The sequence below is a fragment of the Aquarana catesbeiana genome, linkage group LG10 (genome assembly GCF_042186555.1).
Source record: "Aquarana catesbeiana isolate 2022-GZ linkage group LG10, ASM4218655v1, whole genome shotgun sequence".
Classification (NCBI taxonomy): Eukaryota; Metazoa; Chordata; class Amphibia; order Anura; family Ranidae; genus Aquarana; species Aquarana catesbeiana.
This window is the reverse complement of record NC_133333.1, coordinates 181,321,195-181,339,959: the sequence shown is the minus strand read 5'-3', so window position 1 is coordinate 181,339,959 and position 18,765 is coordinate 181,321,195. Positions and strand designations below refer to the sequence as shown.

General features: G+C 41.4%; 1 protein-coding gene across 8 annotated transcripts in view; it reads right to left on the bottom strand.

The window, feature by feature from the left end:
* Window positions 1-18,765, bottom strand: part of RERE (arginine-glutamic acid dipeptide repeats) — a 498,077-nt gene that overhangs the window by 247,732 nt on the left and 231,580 nt on the right. For all 8 annotated transcript variants that reach the window (XM_073603026.1, XM_073603030.1, XM_073603029.1 and 5 more), the window contains exon 2: window positions 10,840-11,297. In XM_073603026.1, the coding sequence (XP_073459127.1) occupies window positions 10,840-11,152 (313 nt within the window). In that variant the 5' untranslated portion in view covers window positions 11,153-11,297. The remainder of the gene's footprint in view (window positions 1-10,839; window positions 11,298-18,765) is intronic.

The following is an 18,765-nucleotide window of genomic DNA, read 5'->3' as shown; positions in this document are numbered from 1 at the left end:
TTTCAAATGAGTTGTACAGTTTATAGGTCACATTAAAGGTGGAAAATGTTCTGAAATGATTTAGCTTTGTCTCATTTTATTACATCACAGAAACCAGATATTTTAACAGAAGCGTGTAGACTTCATATCCAGGGTACAAATATACAGTTGTGCTCATAAGTTTACATACCCTGGCAGAATGTATGATTGCTTGGCCATTTTTCAGAGAATATGAACACAAAAACTTTTTTCACTCATGGTTAGTGTTTGGCTGAAGCCATTTATTATCAATCAACTGTGTTTACTCGTTTTAAAATCATAATGACAACAGAAACTACCCAAATGACCCTGATCAAAAGTTTACCCTTGTGCTTTTGGCCCAACATTGACACAAAGGGGTTTGAATGGCTTTTAAAGGTAACCACCCTCACCTGTGATCTGGTTGCTTGTGTGTATAAAAGGTCAATGAGTTTCTGGATTCCTAACAGACCCTTGCATCTTTCATTCAGTGCTGCACTGAAGATATCCAAGGAATTGAGAACGCCAATCAGCAGTGTTCAAACTCTAATCAAAAAGTGGAAAATGAGGGGTTCTGTTGAAACCAAACCACAGTCAGGTAGACCAACTAAAATTTCAGCCACAAATGCCAGGAAAATTGCTCGGGATGCAAAGAAAAACCCACAAATAACTTCAGGTTAAATACAGGACTCCCTGAAAACATGTGGTGTGGCTGTTTCAAGATGTACAATAAGGAGGCACTTGAAGAAAGATGGGCTGCATGGTCGAGTCGCCAGAATAAAGCCATTACTACGCAAATGCCACAAAGTATCCTGCTTATAATATGCCAAACAGCACAGAGACATGCCTCAAACCTTCTGGCACAAAGTCATTTGGAGTGATGAGAGCAAAATTGAGCTTTTTGGCCACAACCATAAACGCTACATTTGGAGAGGAGTCAACAAGGCCTATAATGAAAGGTACACCATTCCTACTGAGAAACATGGAGGTGGATCGCTGATGTTCTGGGGATGTGTGAGCTACAAAGGCACAGGGAATTTGGTAAAAAATGATGACAAGATGAATGCTGTATGTTATCAAAAAATACTGGAGGAACATTTGCATTCATCAGCCAGGAAGCTGCGCATGGGACGTACTTGGACATTCCAACATGACAATGATCCAAAACACAAGACCAAGTCGACCTGTCATTGGCTACAGCAGAATAAAGTGAAGGTTCTGGAGTGGTCATCTCAGTCTACTGACCTCAATATCACTGAGCCACTCTGGGGAGATCTCAAAACGTGCAGTTCATGCAAGACAGCCCAAGAATTTACAGGAACTGGAGGCTTTTTGCCAAGAGGAATGGGCAGCTTTACCATCTGAGAAGATCAAGAGCCTCATCCACAAATACCACAAAAGACTTCAAGCTGTCATTGATGTTAAAGGGTATTAATAACTATGGTATTTTAACTTTTGATCAGGGTCATTTTGTTTTGCATTTTTAGATGAAAACTTTACTAAACAAAAAAAAAATCGTATACAATCTGGTATTGTATGAGAAAAATTTTCAGATTTGTCCCTTTGGAAAATTTAGGACGAAAGGTATGTACCAACAATCAGATTATCGTACGATCACTTAGAAAGCGGTATTTTGTGCAATATTCTGATTGTGTGTACTGGGCTTAAAGGGGCTGTAAACCCGTGTTTTTTCACCTTAATGCATCCTAAGGTGAAAAAACACCTGACAGTCACCGGCCCCCTAGCCCGCCCCCACTTCCCGTTTTACTTACCCGAGCCCCTTCACCTCCTTGGCGGGGACATGCTGTCCCTCTCTCCACAGGGTCCCGGCTCTTGATTAAATAGATTGATGCAGCGCAGCCATTGGCTCCCGCTGCTGTTAATCGAATCCAATGACGTGGGCGCCGGGGCAGAGTCTGGCATTCATGTCTGTGGACGCAAATGCTGGACTCGGGAGCACACCCGCAAGGTAACCCCCCCGAGACAGCACTTCTGCTAGGGGGTTATCTGATGCGGAGAGGAGCCGCCAGGGGACCCCAGAAGACGATGCTCGGGGCCACACTGTGGAAAATGAGTTGCACAGCGGAGGTAAGTATGATATGTTTGTTATTTAAAAAAAATAAAAAATAATCCTTTACAATCACTTTAAAGGGACAGTAAAGCCAGAAGGTTTTTTTTTTATTCTAATGCATTCTATGCATTAACATAAAAAGCCTTCTGTGTGCAGCAGCCCCCCTTAGCCCCCTAATACTTACCTGAGCCCCCTAATACTTACCTGAGCCCCCTTTCTATCCAGCGATGTTGTAGGATAGTCTCAGTTGCCCGAGACAACCCCTCCTCATTGGCTGAAAGAGCAGCTTGCCGCCATTGGCTCCGGTCAAAGTCAATCAGCCAATGAGGAGCTAAAGGGGGCAGGGCTTGGCCGCAGTTCCATGTCTAAATGGACACATAGAGCTGCAGCTCGGCTTGGATACCCCCATAGCAAGCTGCTTGCTGTGGGGGCATTAGTTAGGATAAGGGGTCAGGAGAGCCGAAGAGAGACCTGAGAAGAGGAGGATCCGGGCTGCTCTGTGCAAAACTAACTGCACAGGGCAGGTAAGTATAAGAAAAAAAAATGAGACTTTACAATCACTAAGTGAAAAAAAAAAGCCTTTCACTGAACCAAAACAGAGCACTCAAACAGGAAGGTACTTGCATGTCTTAAGCTGGATACACACTATTCAACTTTTGTTGTTCGATTTCATTTAGATTTACCTTCCACTATGTAGTGCAAGGGCCTACCTGATGTATACAGACTGAAAGTGTTTAAGTTTGACCTCATATTATATGATTTTTGGTAAATCTAAAGGAAAAAAAAAATCGAAAGCAAAAATTGTACATATAGGGTGTATCCAGCTTTACTCTTATTACAAATCCTGAAAAATAAAGGATTTTTTTTGTTTTAGGACAAATCCATTTCTTTATGCACCAGTGTCCAATTGTACATTTACACTACTATGCTGTAAACCAGTGGTTCTGGATGCACAGCTGGCTTAGGGCTATTAAGAAATGATATTTCCCACCTAAATGAAGGCATGCAGATAACTTGTGTTTAAAGGCTGCACTACTGTGATTTGAACTGGTATACTGGAGAGCTTATTGGTTCCTTTTGGCTCACCAAAACATACCCCTGTCTGCTTATGGTTTCTCAAGGCCTGTTTATATGCTTTTCACTGCAGGCCTTGATAACCATCTCCTTGTAAACACTATGCCATAAGGTACTCTCCAAGATTTTCATTACTAAGAAATGAAAAGCTGTGCATCGGTGGCAGCAGTAGCAATCTCTGTTGAGTCACTGACAGCATTCATTCCATATTGGCGGTGATTGGCAGGCAAGTGCTCACAATGTACCAGAGCAGCCACAGGCGGCATAAATTGCTCACTATCAGAGGCTGGGCAAGCAAGTATTACTTCTGAAATTCCCAAGAGGCTGCTTGAGAAAGAGCAGAATCTCATCTGTCTAAGTATGTGTAACCTTTACATGTTCCTCCAGAAACAGAGGGCTTAAAATTGCAAGCATCACTCTAGCCTCAGTGGGCTAAATATGTTATTTGTATTAAGCTTGGCCTCATGCAGGGAGAAGGCCTGTGATGCTGGGAAGTACAGGGTAGGTAATGACACAGATAGTGAAGACAGTCATTTATTTTCTCTCTGGTAAAAGCGGTTTACATCACTTTAGTTATCCACAAAGAACACTTCTGTCTGCTCGGAACAACTAAGTTGCTTTCATATGTTTACCAGAAACATTTGTCTATCAGTAGATAAAAAGTGGACAGCATAAGGCATAATTCAGGAGTTAGGAGTTCTTCTGGCCATAAAAAAAGCATATGCATAGCAACTGGTGATCCTGATTCCATGCACTGCTTGCTCCAATCAGGCGTTTTCTGATATAGGAAGATAGCAAGCACCAGCAGCAATTGAACGTAGCACAGCATCCATCCCATTGTCATGCAAGAAATACTTCCTCCATTTCCTACCTTCACCCATAAAAGGCAAATTCACCTTTAGGAACAGGTTACATTTTCCAACCATTTTTAGGGTGTAAGGCCTCATTTATATCAGGCGGACCTGTTTCAGCGGAGTCCACCAGCTCAGCAGAAGATCTCTCCGTTGAGCCGGCGGATGACAAGTCCGTCTCTGCTCACTAAGCGGGGAGGGGCCTCTCAGAGCCCCGCTGATTCCTATGGAGAGATTGGACGAAAATGGACAGCATGTCCGTTTTCATCAGATCTCGTCCAATCCGATAAGACGGATGGCAAACGTATCCCCATACGTCTGTCTTCAGCAGATCGGATGGCAGACGGATGTCAGCGGACACATCTCCGCTGACATCCGTCTCCCCATAGGAGTCAATGGATGGCCCACTCGGATCCGCCTGAAAAATGGACAGGCAGATCCGATCGGGCTTGCCGTGTGAAAGGGACCTTACTTATTCCTGCTCCTGCAGTGGTTCCGCCCAAACCCCCTGTGTGACAGCAGTACGGGGAGAAGTTCCCTATATCAGCTGTCACTTTCTAACCACTTCAGCTCCAGGTGGTTGCACCCCCTTAAAGAGGTTGTACACCTCCGCCAAAAAATAAATAAATAATAATAAAAAAGAGCCTGCAGGACAAAGGCACAGTGGTAGCAGGTCGCCGGCGGCGTGCACACCCCAGACCTAGAAGAGGAAACAATGTACAGGTACATTGTTTTGTGGAGCCAGGCCGCCCTGCCGCAGTAAAATGTGTGGTGGGCGGTCCGGAAGCAGTTAAAGAGAGTGCAGCTGTGCGAGGCTCCACCCACATGGGCGTGTCACTCATTCACAGAGTTCTGTGAATGAATGAACTACAAGTATCAATATCCTTTGCAGCTGTCGACTTGTAGTTCTCAGTGAACACAGTTAATCGCTGTGGTAGTCCATTGATTCTACCTGTCAGTGTGAAACTGCCTGCCCGTACGATATACGGGCAGAAAGCTCATACTGACAGTCTGCAGGAGACCTGCATGACACCAGCGACTTTCGCTTTCTAGGCACCTAAAAAAAAAGAAAAAAAAGTCAATGCACATTTTTTTTTACCTGCATGCAAAAAATGACTTTTTTCTTTTAAAAGGTGAACTTATCCTTTAAATCTATACTGGTTATACATGGTTATTTATTTTTTCACAGCAGATTCTTCGTTTCACACAAACAAGGTGAATGGAGGAATTCCTCCAAAAGAGCTTTATGAACAGTGCTGGTTGGTTCTGGGGGTCTGCTGTAGCTCTCCGGTGTTTGTCAGGAGAAACTATGGAGTGTTATAGAGGACAGCATTCCCTGATGTGTCTAACACTACGGCAGTATTTTTCTACATTGAAGTGGCGGTTAGTGGTGTGGGCAGTGTGAGAGGTAAGCATTTACTTAATTCTTTTACGGAGAATGCTTTTTGGACGGATGTTGAATTGATGTAAAATGCTTTTAGGGCTTGTTCGTATTATTGTGCACGCAATAAGGCATGTTAAAAACTTGTGTTTTAATGTGCATTAGCTCAATACATAGTAGTGCACAGTTATGTGTATTGCAGTACTGGCTTTTAACTGCACCCAATGTACATATATAGTAAAATGGCACCTTCCTGTCCTTGCAATTTGTTTTGGTGTGCTGGTGTCACCTGTATGCTTTGATTTTCATGCACTAAGACGCACTGAGCACAAGGTACATTGTGTATCATACATGTGTGATGTGAATGAGCCCTTGACAACAGGAATTCAGATGTGTGCTGAGAAAACCATCCCCCACCCCACTCAGTACGTCCCATTTGTAAGCAGTTAAACTTTTACAACCAACAAACATATTTCCAAAGATTATTCTAAGTTGCATTATGTCATAATTTCGTTTTAAGGATCAGACTGAGGAGGATATAAATTCAACTTACGTGACATAATACACCCTTTATTAGCTAGGAGTAAGCCTGAAAGAAATATTAGGCACTTGTTTACATATTGTGAATCATTCCCGTATACAATGCTTATGTGTGGACATTAATTGTGGGAGTCATCTTCAATCCTGTTTACTCAAATTCTACAGCACATCTAAAGCACAGCATGAAGACAATAAAGCTTACATTTTATTGCATACACCAGCGTACAATCTATGTCACAAACTTAGATGTAAAATGCAATTTGCAGGGTTGCTATGAGCAATATATTCCCAAATGAGACCAGGGGACTATTAAAACTCTGCTTCACAAGCTTTAGCATGTGAATTGCTCACTGTAATAGGAGTAGGGGAAAAACACAATCACACAGCTTTCACACAATGGACTAAGCAAAATTAATTTAGCTCCATAGGGGTTATATATTTGTGGAAACCAGTCGACACTCACTTCAACTCACAACATATTTAGGAACAACTCTACCCAAAATCTTTTTTGTCGTTTCAGACAGTATGGAGAAGGGTTAAGTTGGCCATACAACGATTGAATCTCGATCAGTGTGTGGCCTTTCCCCGCTCCACAGAAGGACAATCTCTGCATCCACCTAGTTTGTCTGAATGGAGACATCGGTTTGTAAAGGATGGACAGGTTTGAATCCCTGTTCATCTTTATTATTCTTCATTTGTTCGGACTGGGTAGATTTTCCCAATTATGTATGTTTAACAGGATGAAAAATTATGGAAAGTCTCCTCAAAAATAAAGACCTGAAAATGGATCTAACTCTGTCTATATGTTATGACTTGATAACCACATTAAAGAGACCCTGTCACCAGCCTATGTCTACCTAGATAAACATACATAATAAAAAGGTACATACATTGTATAACCTACAGAGACTGTAAATGCTCATCACTTAAGTCTTTGCCAGACGCTGCTAAGACCTAGACTGACATTAGGGTCCAGGGGTATCGGGGGGAGGAGGGGGGGTCCTGTAAAATGGACCTGACACAGTGGTAGTGGCCAACTGGTTTACTGAACCAAAATCAAACCTATCATGTACAATATATCTTATGTATTTTCAAGTGAAGTTCAACATTTCCCTATGTGGATCAGAGAATGTATGACCTTTTTGCATATATATATATATATATATATATATATATATATATATATATATATATATATATATATATATATCACACACACATATACATACACACACACACACAGAGACCTTTAGGATATTCTCAGATTTGATCAGTTGATCGTTTACTTTGTAGTAGAAGAACAATCTTCCTTCTCAAAAATATTGAAATTAACAGAAAAGCGTCTGTAAACCACTGGACTTTTTTTTTTGTTCCCTGCAAAGTAATGTCATAATGTGCTAGTATGTTAAACTTGGCTTAAAACAAAGCCCTTCCAGCGCCAAGATATCAGAGCTTCAGGCGCTCCCCATCTTCACCCGCCTTGTTTCCGGGTTTGCGGACTCGGGCTCTGCGACTGGCAAATGCTGCAACGTCGCTCCGGTGCATACGTTCGGGAGCTGTGTTTACAGCACAGGGCTCTGAAGGAACAACGTGGGTGGCCATTCCTTCAGAGCACATGCGCCAGTGATGTCTCCCTGGCTGTATGTACAGTAAATATCTCCTAAACGGTGCACGTTCAGAAGATATTTACACTACCTATAGGGAAGTCTGATTAGATGACTTATCTAACTGACTTTAACAAAAAGGACCGCAGACTACATAGTTACAGGTACAGATCAAAATCAAAGAAAAAAAAAAACAGATGTGTGAAAAGCTTAATGGTAACATCAGCCACATTTATACTTTAGAAGCATATTCTCTGATATCTGCAAGAATGTGTTCATAAACCTCAGTGATAAACAGATCTATTAGGATAGGAGTATGACCCTTGACCACTTTTATGTAGCCTGTGGATATGTTCTGAAAGGCCAGACAGACTGAAGAATGTAAACATCCATACAATAAATATGTACATAAAATACTCTGTTCCAGTTAAATCCTGAACTTACAAGCCAGGGTTGTGAAAAATTAAATGCTTTATTATAGGAGATCAGCACATATTTGCTACATACAGTCACATCTGTGCTTACTTTGGGTAATTAAGACATTTTCAAAACTCTGTTTACATAAAGGGAGGGAAAATATGAATATAAACAGTGAAGCTAAATAAATGCAACATCATGTGCATATTTGATTGGTTTTTATATTTTTAGCCATTTCAAACCTTTGAGTGTAAAGTTGGACAATCCCCTTTAGACTTCTCTTGCTTAGACTAGCCATATATTATACAATTTTCTTGTACAACTTTCCTTCAACAAATTACCAAAGCCATATAATATGGGGCCGAGCCTAAACACTTTAAATTTGTGTGCAATCAGGCAGGCCCCTTGCACTACATAGTTGAAGGTAAATCTAAAGGAAATTAAATAAGAAAATTGTACAATGTATGACCAGCTTTAGCCCCCAACCTGAACAAGAGAAAAGAGAAAAATCAACAGATTTCTCCCCCGTGCTAAACTGAGGAGATGAGGAATCTGCACCGCTGGCTATTGTAGTCAGACAGCTGCAACACTTGCTGCATCTGATCTGCCGCAGTCACTGTTAACTGTAAACTGCAAATTTTTGCACCCTGGATCAATCTCTTTTTCAATCTACTCTTAGGCTCCATACACACTGGACGTTAAAAAAACGCCAATAGTTTTGCCGTGAGTCTGCCAACATTTAACATTTTTGCAATAGCATTTATTAGTGTTTTTTTTTTTTTTAATGGATCAAAAATGTTAAAAATCACCGGTGAGCCACATTTTTGAGGGTCTATTGACGTTTCTCAGCATTAATGAGTGTTTGGCGTTTTTTTGCGGTCATAAAAACGACTGCTGAAAGCGATTTTATGGTGTTCAGAAAACAGCCCATAAACTCACCTGGTGATAAACGTCCAAAAACGTGCATGGACACATAGGATAACATAGAGGGGAGGTTATGGGCTGTCAAAAAAAAAACGCCCAAACTCCCAAAAACGGCATGTATGAGCTTCGGTGTGCATGGATCCTTATAAAGCCAAGTGAAGCAAATTTCAAAACAGATATAGCTTGCCTAAAAGTCCTCTGAGGTACCTGCTGTTATCTTTATTAGCCAGAAAGCCCTTCCCTGTCTGCCTTTCTAAAACACTAAAAAGTAGATTTCCTAAAACTGGTGTACTCAGAATCTGGTACAACTGTGCATGTTAGCCTTCTAACTTCTGCTTGTTCAATTAACCTTTGTCAACAAAACCTGGAAGCTGACTGGTTTCCATACAGAGTTGTAACAGACTTTGCACTCTCCAGGTTTAGCAAATAACACCATAAGTTTGAACTGGCCTGACTTTCTGATTCTAGGCCCATTCTTACCCACCGCCATTCTCATGTCCAATGAGAGCCCCTTAGTGACCAGACAGGACAATCTTACGGGAACAAGTTTGCTCTAAGGCAAAACTGTAGTGAGAGGAATGCCAATGACCTCCTTAGGAAAACGACTAAGCTTTCTCTGTTCAATATTTACACAAAACAATTCAAAATCCTTCTGGTTGAAAACCCAAAGTAGTGAAACCAGAGGATCAACATGCTAGGTTAGCAACCAGCATTTTAAAAAGGAGCGTTCAGCTATGGCCTCTGTGCTTCTCCCACTACAGGTTTCCTTTTTACCCAAATAAACTTTTTTTGCAATATAAAGCTGGTCAAACACAAAGATATTATTCATTGTGCTATACAAAAATTTACCAATCGTGTATTGTGAGAGCCTACCTAAATGAAAATCCCATCAGATTATATCTAACCAGCCAGACACATATATTATGCAGAGTTTTCAATTTGGTAGGAAAAAACCAAGACCAGGATCAAGGTAAGGATCCAACAAAATAAGCAGCTGGTGCTTTTTTGGGGTCCCTTTTTATTGTTACCAATGGAATTTCATGTTCCCTGGCTTTATGGACATGCCTGCTGGAAACTATACTAGATACGCTGGCTCATGTAATCTACAGGAAAGCCAGACAAATCCCAGGAGCCAGGTAGCGCAAAAAAAAAAAAAAAAAAAACGAAGCATTTTAATTATTTTAAAATATACAGCTTTTATTGAACTAATACCTGACAATCCTACCATGAAGATTGTGGTTTAGGCACTTCCTATTATAGGAATTGCAACAATCTACATGCATCTGTCCCCTAGCTGTTCTCTATAGTTGTCACCTGGTCATAGGCTCACTCAGTGGAGACTGACACCCACTACATGGGCCTGTTCCACTGCTGTCACCATCAGGAAATGCGTCCTGAGAAATTATGTGCAGGAGTTGCTAGAGTACAAGTAGACATGAAGTGGTCACAAATAGGCCTTAGAAGATCAGCAGCACTTAGACTTTATAAAGGATGAAGAAAAGTGAAAACCTATTTTTTATATTTTAACTGGCAAAATGTATGGTAAACAGTGCTTTAGCACAAAAAAATAAAAAAAAAATGTAAAAACTTTACATCTACTTTAAGCTGGCAGAAGATCCACCAGCTACCTAAACCTGCTTCTTAGATAGGGCTGAACAGTTTTCCAGCGTTCCTTGTCAATTTCTCCATCTTGATATGATACAAGCCTGTGAGTTTTCTTTGCAATTTAGCAAAAAAAATAAAAACCTGTAAATATTTTTTTTCCCCCCTTTTTCGCTAGCACGCTTGGCAATTTGTAAACATTTCCATAAAGCACGGTTTAGAAATCCAATAAAGAGCTGTCATTACAAGCTGTGCAATTATGTTCCGTAGTGACTCACTAATGCCTTCGTATTCCTGAAGGTAGTATTTTCATTATAACACATACAACAAACAACTTTATTGCTACCATCCCCAGAGTGCAGATTGCAAGCATCTTACCTCCTGGCTTATACACCACGTCATCTTCAGTGATGAAAGACGTTATTTCCCCATTGGTGGCCCTTTCATAGCGGGACTTTTTCTTTGGCAGCTTTTTCTTATTCTTTTTGGAAGCCTCCTCTGCTGTTGTGCCGCCATTTTCATTGTCCTCGTCCTCACTGTGGTCACTCTCAGCGTAGTTTTTGGCCCCTCCTTCCAGAGTGCAGCTCCGTCGTGGGCGAGAATTCTCGCCGTCACGTGTTTTATCTCTTTTCTCTCTCTCCCGATCCCGGTCTCGATCCTTGTCTTTGTCTTTTTCTTTGTCGGCCGTCATGATTCGCCACGTGCCTTCTTCTGTCCTCTCACGGCTGGGCCTCCGTGAAAGGTAGACCGTGAGCCTGGGCTTCAGTCTTCTGAATTTATCACGCAATTCCAGGAAAAATTGGACCACTCCAACAACCCCAGCGCTTCAGAAAGCTCTGCACAAACATAAGAGGAAATAAAGCAATAAATACCTTGTAAACAAGCCCTTAACTTATATCAACACATTATTACAGAAGGTTATAGGTGCTACATTATCTCACTTTACACATGTATCAATAGCCTTGACTGAACAGAGAAAATGCTTTTTACTCTCTACGTTAAAGAGGAACTGCAGTCTGCTCACATAATTTGTAATAAAAACATCTTTGTCGTTCTGAAGCTTCCCTCCAACCACTTTGCATATCATTTTATATATAATGTGATTCCGTACTTGCCAAATATGCTGCAGAAATCTCCCTCCACTGAGTCTGGCTGCAATCTATTTAACTGTGGGCAGCTGAGGCTGCTGCCTGTTCACCTTTCTGGGTTTACACAGAGGCACACCACCAGTTCTGCAGCTTTCATTAGCCCTCTTATGACTCATCTCCCCTCCCTCCCTTGCAAACTCTCAGGAGAGTGAGAGAGCTGTGGATGATGTCATAAGCCTAGACTTTTTTCCAGACAAGAAACAGGAAGTGGGCTGTATAAGGTATTTACCTGGCCACTGTCATTCGCACTGGCATTAGTCGCTTGTGCGAATGTAGCCCAATTCAACGCACAAAATGCTGCACCATTCTATCCTACTGAGGGGGCACAAAGCATGCAAAAACGCAGCGGGGGGTATATTGATTGCCCTCCCATACTGGAAAAGATTTTTGATCGCGCTTCCTATAAACCGCTCAAGAAAAAGCTGTTTTTCGTAAAAAAAAAAAAAAAAAAAAAAAAAAACCACAAGCTGACAAAAATCATCTTAAATGCCCTCGACAACCAGACTTTGCCTTTTATTCTTCCACAATGCTTAAGACACATATTCCTTCAGACACCCTGATAAAATCCAGTAATGAAAGCAGAAATGCAATAAAATGGTAGTGGGAAAACAGTTATTATGGACAACACTTTCCCTAAAGGGACTGTCGCTATCCAAAAAAATTGACAACAAAGCCCTCGGCAGAAGACAACTCTTCATGCTGCCTCTCAGCCACCTGGGTGGAAGGTTCCATCTTTATCTACAGCAAAAGGCTTAAGATACTGCTGTGTTCTGAGATTCCACTGCCGGCTCCTACACCTCTGAGTTCTGTAGTAATATAGGAGCCAGGGCTGGACAAAAAGCACAACAGGAGGCACAGGCATTAGATACAATTCTAAGTTTCAGATGCTATAGATCTTACTGGAGGCCATAGCTCTGCAAGAGACCAAAGTTTGGACTCTGTCCTCCCGAGAGGCAACTGTAAAAAAAAAAGAAGTCTTATGTATGGAGCTTCTTTTATTTTTTAGGATAGGAGTAGTCACTTGAAAGCACTGTATGCAAGAGGCCCACTGTTACAAATCAAGTATACTGCCAATCTACTTTACATTATTTATTGCTTATTGACATCATGCACGCATATTTTTTCAGGCATCAAAAGGTCCATTATTCTGCTGAGAAATAGTCAAACAGAAAACAAAGAAACAGATTATAAAAAAAAAACAGTTACTCCATGACGATGAGGATGGAAGTGGGACTGAGGGATCAAATCCAGGAATCATGGCAAAAATGGGAGGAGGAGTTTAGAACCTCAGCAAATTTATCAAATGACATGTACAGTAATCTTGTGCCCCCCCCCCCCCTTTTTTTTTCTTTTCTTTCTTCTCTCTCTTTCTGTGTGAGAATGTAGTATGTGGTTGAATGATGTGTTAATGTGGTTTAGTATAACTAATGATAGAATATTTTGAGATATAAATTGGATAAATGTATGTGTTGTATGTAAAATAATATAATTATTACATTATGTGTATTTGTTGTGTAAAAATTGAAAAAAGGAGTAAAATAAAGATTATATATAAGAGAGAAAAAAAAAAAGTTACTCCCTAAACAGAAAACAGACACTATCAAAGATCTCATTGCCACTGTGCGTTGCAGCAGAGAGAAAAAAAAACAGTTCTCGTTGTCCAGGACCATTCTTTGACAATAAGTACAATGACAAGAGAAGCAAGTGCCTTCCAGGTCAAATGCAAGCAATCAAAACCCTAACAGCTCTTGGAGAATGGCCTGTTTCAAGGTGATATGGCTTTGACTGCAATGTAAACTAAGCAAAATGTCAATTGGCAGCCAAGGACAGTCTTTTCCTGACTACAAATTGTAACGCAAACATTTGCAATGATATTTTCGATTCGAATACAAAAACACAGCTTCCTCTCCTGCCTTCCTGTTGAAAGTTAATGAAGCTAAACAGACACACAGACCTCCCTTATCTTTCATGGGAAGCTTGGCTTTTATTTCCCCCCCTCCCTCTTCACACCAAACATCCAATATAGGTATGACGCAATAACCAATCAGCAACAAGCTGACAAAAAACATTGTATCTATCGAATCACAGAGCACCTCAATCTGATCAGATTTCAATCCCCCCTCCCCTTCTAGCCCTGGCATGTTTTGAAGATGAACGGATCAGACAGAGTGACATCCTGAACAATACATCTATTTATATTTCCTAACACCCCACAAGCTGGAGCGGCCCCAGCAGAGCCGCAGAGAGGAGCTGCAGGGCCTGTGATGGGGAAAAGAGCACAATCATTAAGCAGACACAGAATCTAGTATTAAGCACCTTATTAGGATTAAACCTCCGTGATCCTAGAGGAAATGCTGTGTGAATTAATCCTTTATTGCTTTCACAGATTCATATCTCCAGCAGACCCTGAACACTTTGTTCTTCCACAATGTCAGCTAACAGAGCCTGAACAGCGAATGGTGCCTGAGCCCGATTTCCCTTCCTATTGTCCTCATAGGGGAGATAAAATTGTTAACCGCTGTCATCTGTGCTGTGTGCCCTGCAATGTATCAACTCTCCTGCCAGCAAACAAAAACACTATGCAGGCAAAATACAGAGGAGGAGATGATCTCCTCCAACCTTCTTCTTCAACAATGCCTCCAATATCAGTACGGCTTCTTTATTTACAAAACTTCCAAGATCTTTTTTTGTAAACTGAATGAAATTGAATTTTCACTTCCATGACAAGATCAGTACGAGTACAGAATTTACCAGTAAGCATGTAGGTATAGGCACAGGTATGATGGTGTGCTGATGAAAAGGTGAGGGAACTTCCTTTACCGGGAGTGGCCTACAGAATTTAGATAACCTCAGGTTTGGTACAAAAGGTTTGATTTTTACCAATTATGCTTGTAATCATTGAACCATTTGAGGTCCCCCAGGAGACCATAACATGGGCCTTAGGCAGTCGGTCACTTGTTAACCAGCTTGTTTGGCCATTGTTCCTGCAAGCGGGTCTGATCCTCTTCTCTGCAACAGAGCAACAGAGGGGGTCAAATATACCATGTATGTAGAACTGGCAGACAAGTATTGCACTGGGTCCTGGCACTCACTGAACACCTTTAACTGGCAGAAAAAAAAAAAAAAACTCTGGAGCGATCTCTTCCTAGCTGGCCACGGGGAGGTGGCAAATTGCCAGGGGGACAGGCAGTCTAGGTACGGTTTAATCAAAGTGGATCTTACAGTAATTTAACAAGTCTGAATGAATACATATCTGACAAGTCATAATATGCAGCAAAAGCACAATTTTTATTTTATTCTTTAAAGCTTCATTTGATCAATAAAGAGCTGTCCTTGAGCTCTGGTGGTGTAGTGGGTAGCACTCTCGCCTAGCAGTAAGAAAGGTTGCTGGTTCGAATCCCAACCACGACACTACCTGCCTGGAGTTTGCATGTTCTCCCTGTGCCTGCATGGGTTTCCTCCAGGTACTCTGGTTTCCTCCCACACTCCAAAGACATGCTGGTAGGTTAATTGGGTCCTGTCTAAATTGTCCCTAGTATGTGTGAATGTGAGTTAAGGACCTTAGATTGTAAGCTCCTTGAGGGTAGGGACTGATGTGAATGTACAATGTATATGTAAAGTGCTGCGTAAATTGACGGCGCTATATAAGTAACTGAAATAAAATTAAAAAAATAAAATAAATGTGATTTAGCCTAGAAAGTAATGATCAGTCTGCTGCAGGAAAGCGGAAGCATCCTTAAGGGTTGGTTCACACTAGGACGACTTGTCAGGCGACTTAGCCGCCTGACAAGTAGTTCAGTACAATGGAACCGACTTAGAAAAGTACTACTTTGGGGGCGACTTGAGGCGACTTGCATAGACTTCTATATAGAAGTCGTTTTGCAAGTCGCCCCTGTCGTGTCCAGGTCGCCTGAGGCAGTGTGAACCGGGGCTCAGTCTTCTCAGCCCAAGTAATCAGACTGACATTGTAATGCCCAGTACACACAATGAGATTGGACAAATGATCGTCTTTTTTTTTTTTTTTTTTTTTTGCATTCTAGTCTCACATCGAAAATGAAGAGGTTACTAAATGAAGAGGTTACTAAAGTCACAAAAAAATTCTCGTACAACAGAATAAAAATTTGAAAATGTTGTAATGTGTTGTAGAGACAACTGTACTGATTAAACAAAAATTGTACAATCTGGTATAGTACGATAAAAATGTTTGTTTGTCCAATCGGATAATAACGAAAGAACTGGTGTGTTTGGCTCTCGGAAGCTCTGTACCAACGATCAGATTATTTAACGATCGCTTTGAAAGCGGTATCTTTCGTATGATTTTCTGATCGTGTGTACGGGCCTCAACTCTGTATCAGTGATAAGCCAAACACAAAGCCACACATGCGCAAACACACACACGTACCAGAATTTCAGCATAAAAAGTGGTGCAGACAAAGGCTGCATTCACACTAACGCGTTTTGAATCGCAGGCAGATTTGCCGCAATTTGACAGCACCCATGTGAATGACAAATCATGGGACTCGCATTTGAGATGCCATTCATTTAAAGGACACCTCAAATCGCGGTGCGGGTCTTCCGCGACTGTCGCGCAATAATTCACGCAGCAATTCGCATCGCGGGAAGCATGTCGCCCCAAAGTAGCTCCTTTTTTGGGCAACGTGCTTCCCGCAATGCGGACTGCAGCGTGAATTAGTGCACGGCAGACCCACACCGCTATTTGAGGTGTCACTCAAATGAATGGCATCTCAAATGCGAGTCCCGCGATTTGTCATTCACACATGGGCGCTGTCAAATCGCTGGCAAATACGCAGCAAATCTGCCCGCAGTTCAAAATGCTGTAGTGTGAATGCAGCCTAAAGATAGCTGAACAAAAAGGTGGCTTCATACTTGGCTGGCAATGTCATGTGTTCTCTTTGGGTTTACATCCACTTTAATACCTCTCAATGTCATCCTTTCTAAACTACTGCCATAGGGGTTATCTATAAGGATATACATGCCTCCTGCATGTATCTTTACCTGTCAAATGTCTCCCCTCTGTCTGTTAAGAGACCCGAAAAACTGCAGATTCTGTGGGTGGGTCTGTTGTCTGGAGCTCGGTGGGTGGAGTCGTGATGTCAGTAGACTCCCCGCCCACCTCTACACTCCTTGTCAATATGCATTTTCTCCTGTGTATTTCTAACACCGAACTTCTGCTATGATCTCTAACATCCAGTGAGACAGGAAAGTAACCACATGACTTCAGCATGCCAAATCATGGTGAGGTGTGGAACAGCCAATCCTTGCAGAGCTGCTGAAGAAAGGCGTGGGAGGGAATTAAAAAATAATGCATGTCTAAAGCAGGCCATACACGGTCGAATTTCGAACAAATTTTTTTTTCAAAATCAGAATGTTAGTTTTTTTTGTGATCCAATGATGCCACCATTGATTTTCAAAAGTCGGCCGACCAAGCCTTCAATTTCACCGCATGTTGCTACAGAAAAGAATTTTCGTGGCTGGGAATCTTCTTTTCTCTCTGTAAATTTTCTTTTCTTATTATATTTCTCGCACGATTCTCCCATCTTCGATTAGAAAATCGTTCGTTTTTCTAAAAATTTCCAACATGTCCGATTCCTCAAATTTGATTGCCGCACGAAAAAAAATCGGCCGTTGTTGTAGCCCACTAATGGTGTGAAATTCATACGAAAATTCTTTCATACGATTTTCAAAATAAAATTCTTACGAAATTCGAACCATGTATGGCCGGCATTAGACTAGTGCACGAGATGTAAATCACCTGTCACTCACAGCAAGGGGGAGGCTCTGACAAAGTTTTCTCTGTTTGTCAAGTTGTATCTCACTGAACAATAAAAGAGGATTGCTCAGAGCTGGATTAACTCTTTGTGACAAGACTGGGCTCAAATGATAGGAAATCTTATACTCTACAGCATGATATCAAAAAAAAAAAAAAAAAATCAGGTTTCATGCACACTGGACATTATAAAACTGCCAGTAGTGTTAGCTGTAGAATGAGTTTTGCAGCTTTTTTTTAGCAAAACTATACTCCCACAAAAATGTACGACTCAAAAACGCTGGGTAGCCAAGTTTTTCAGCGTTTAAGCTTTTATCAGAGTTAGGATAACATGCTGGGGAGTTTACTGGATGTAGAAAAAAATGCCTGAAGCCAAAAACAGCAGCTGTAAAAATGTCCAGTGTGCATATGGCCTTAGTGTTACTGACCATTCACATGTTTGCACATTCAGCTTGAGGAATGAACTGGAGAAATCACTTGATTCCTCTACTCACACTAAACCGCCAGCTTTACACTTCTGTATTACATAGCATGAACATCAATGCCATCCAGTTAGGGTTTACATGTACTTCAATGGAGAAAAACCTATCAGTCTGGTAGATGGAAATAACAAAAAAAAAAAAAAAAGAAGAGCATGGGACGGAGTTTACTAGCCCTTCTGCAGCCCTAGACAACAGGCAAGCAAATAGGGCATATAAAGGAACGTTTACCTTTAATTTACAGCCTGCTCCTATCTTGTGCCACACAAATATCTAGTAAAGGCTTCATTTAAAGGCCAGCAGAAACCAAATGTTTTGCCATTTTTCACATATGAAAGTATGCCTCACACTGTATATATTTAGACAATAACAGCAACCTTTGCCCCATCTTCCTTCCCAAGAACACAGTGTATATTTTAAGAAATCCCAGTAAGATCTATAATTGGTACAGCAATACGGCTTCATCTAAACGCAGCAAAAAATAATGTCCCAACACCTATAATTTTCCTGCTGTTCTGGAAGAGAGAGGAAAACAGTGACTTCAGGGCGTTGTAAGTGTCACAGATCTGGTCACTGAACTCAATGTGCCATATCTATGAAATTACAAGTAAATCAATTTAGCCTTCCCTGAAACAAGCCTGGTGTTAAGCTCTGCTGTTTTGGGCAGGCAACCATCCAAAAAAACGCCTGGCTTTGGGATTTCAGCAAAGCTCTCTTCCCATCTGTACAACGTCTCTGTATAAAATGTTCCAGATACAGATCAGGCTGCACGTCAAGATCTCTCCCTCCCTCTTCAGCCCCAGATGTTTTATCAAGCAGGATGCGCAAGTAAATAGGGTGAGCAAGAGCCCTCCGTCAAAAACAGACAGCGGGTAGAACTGTTGGGCTG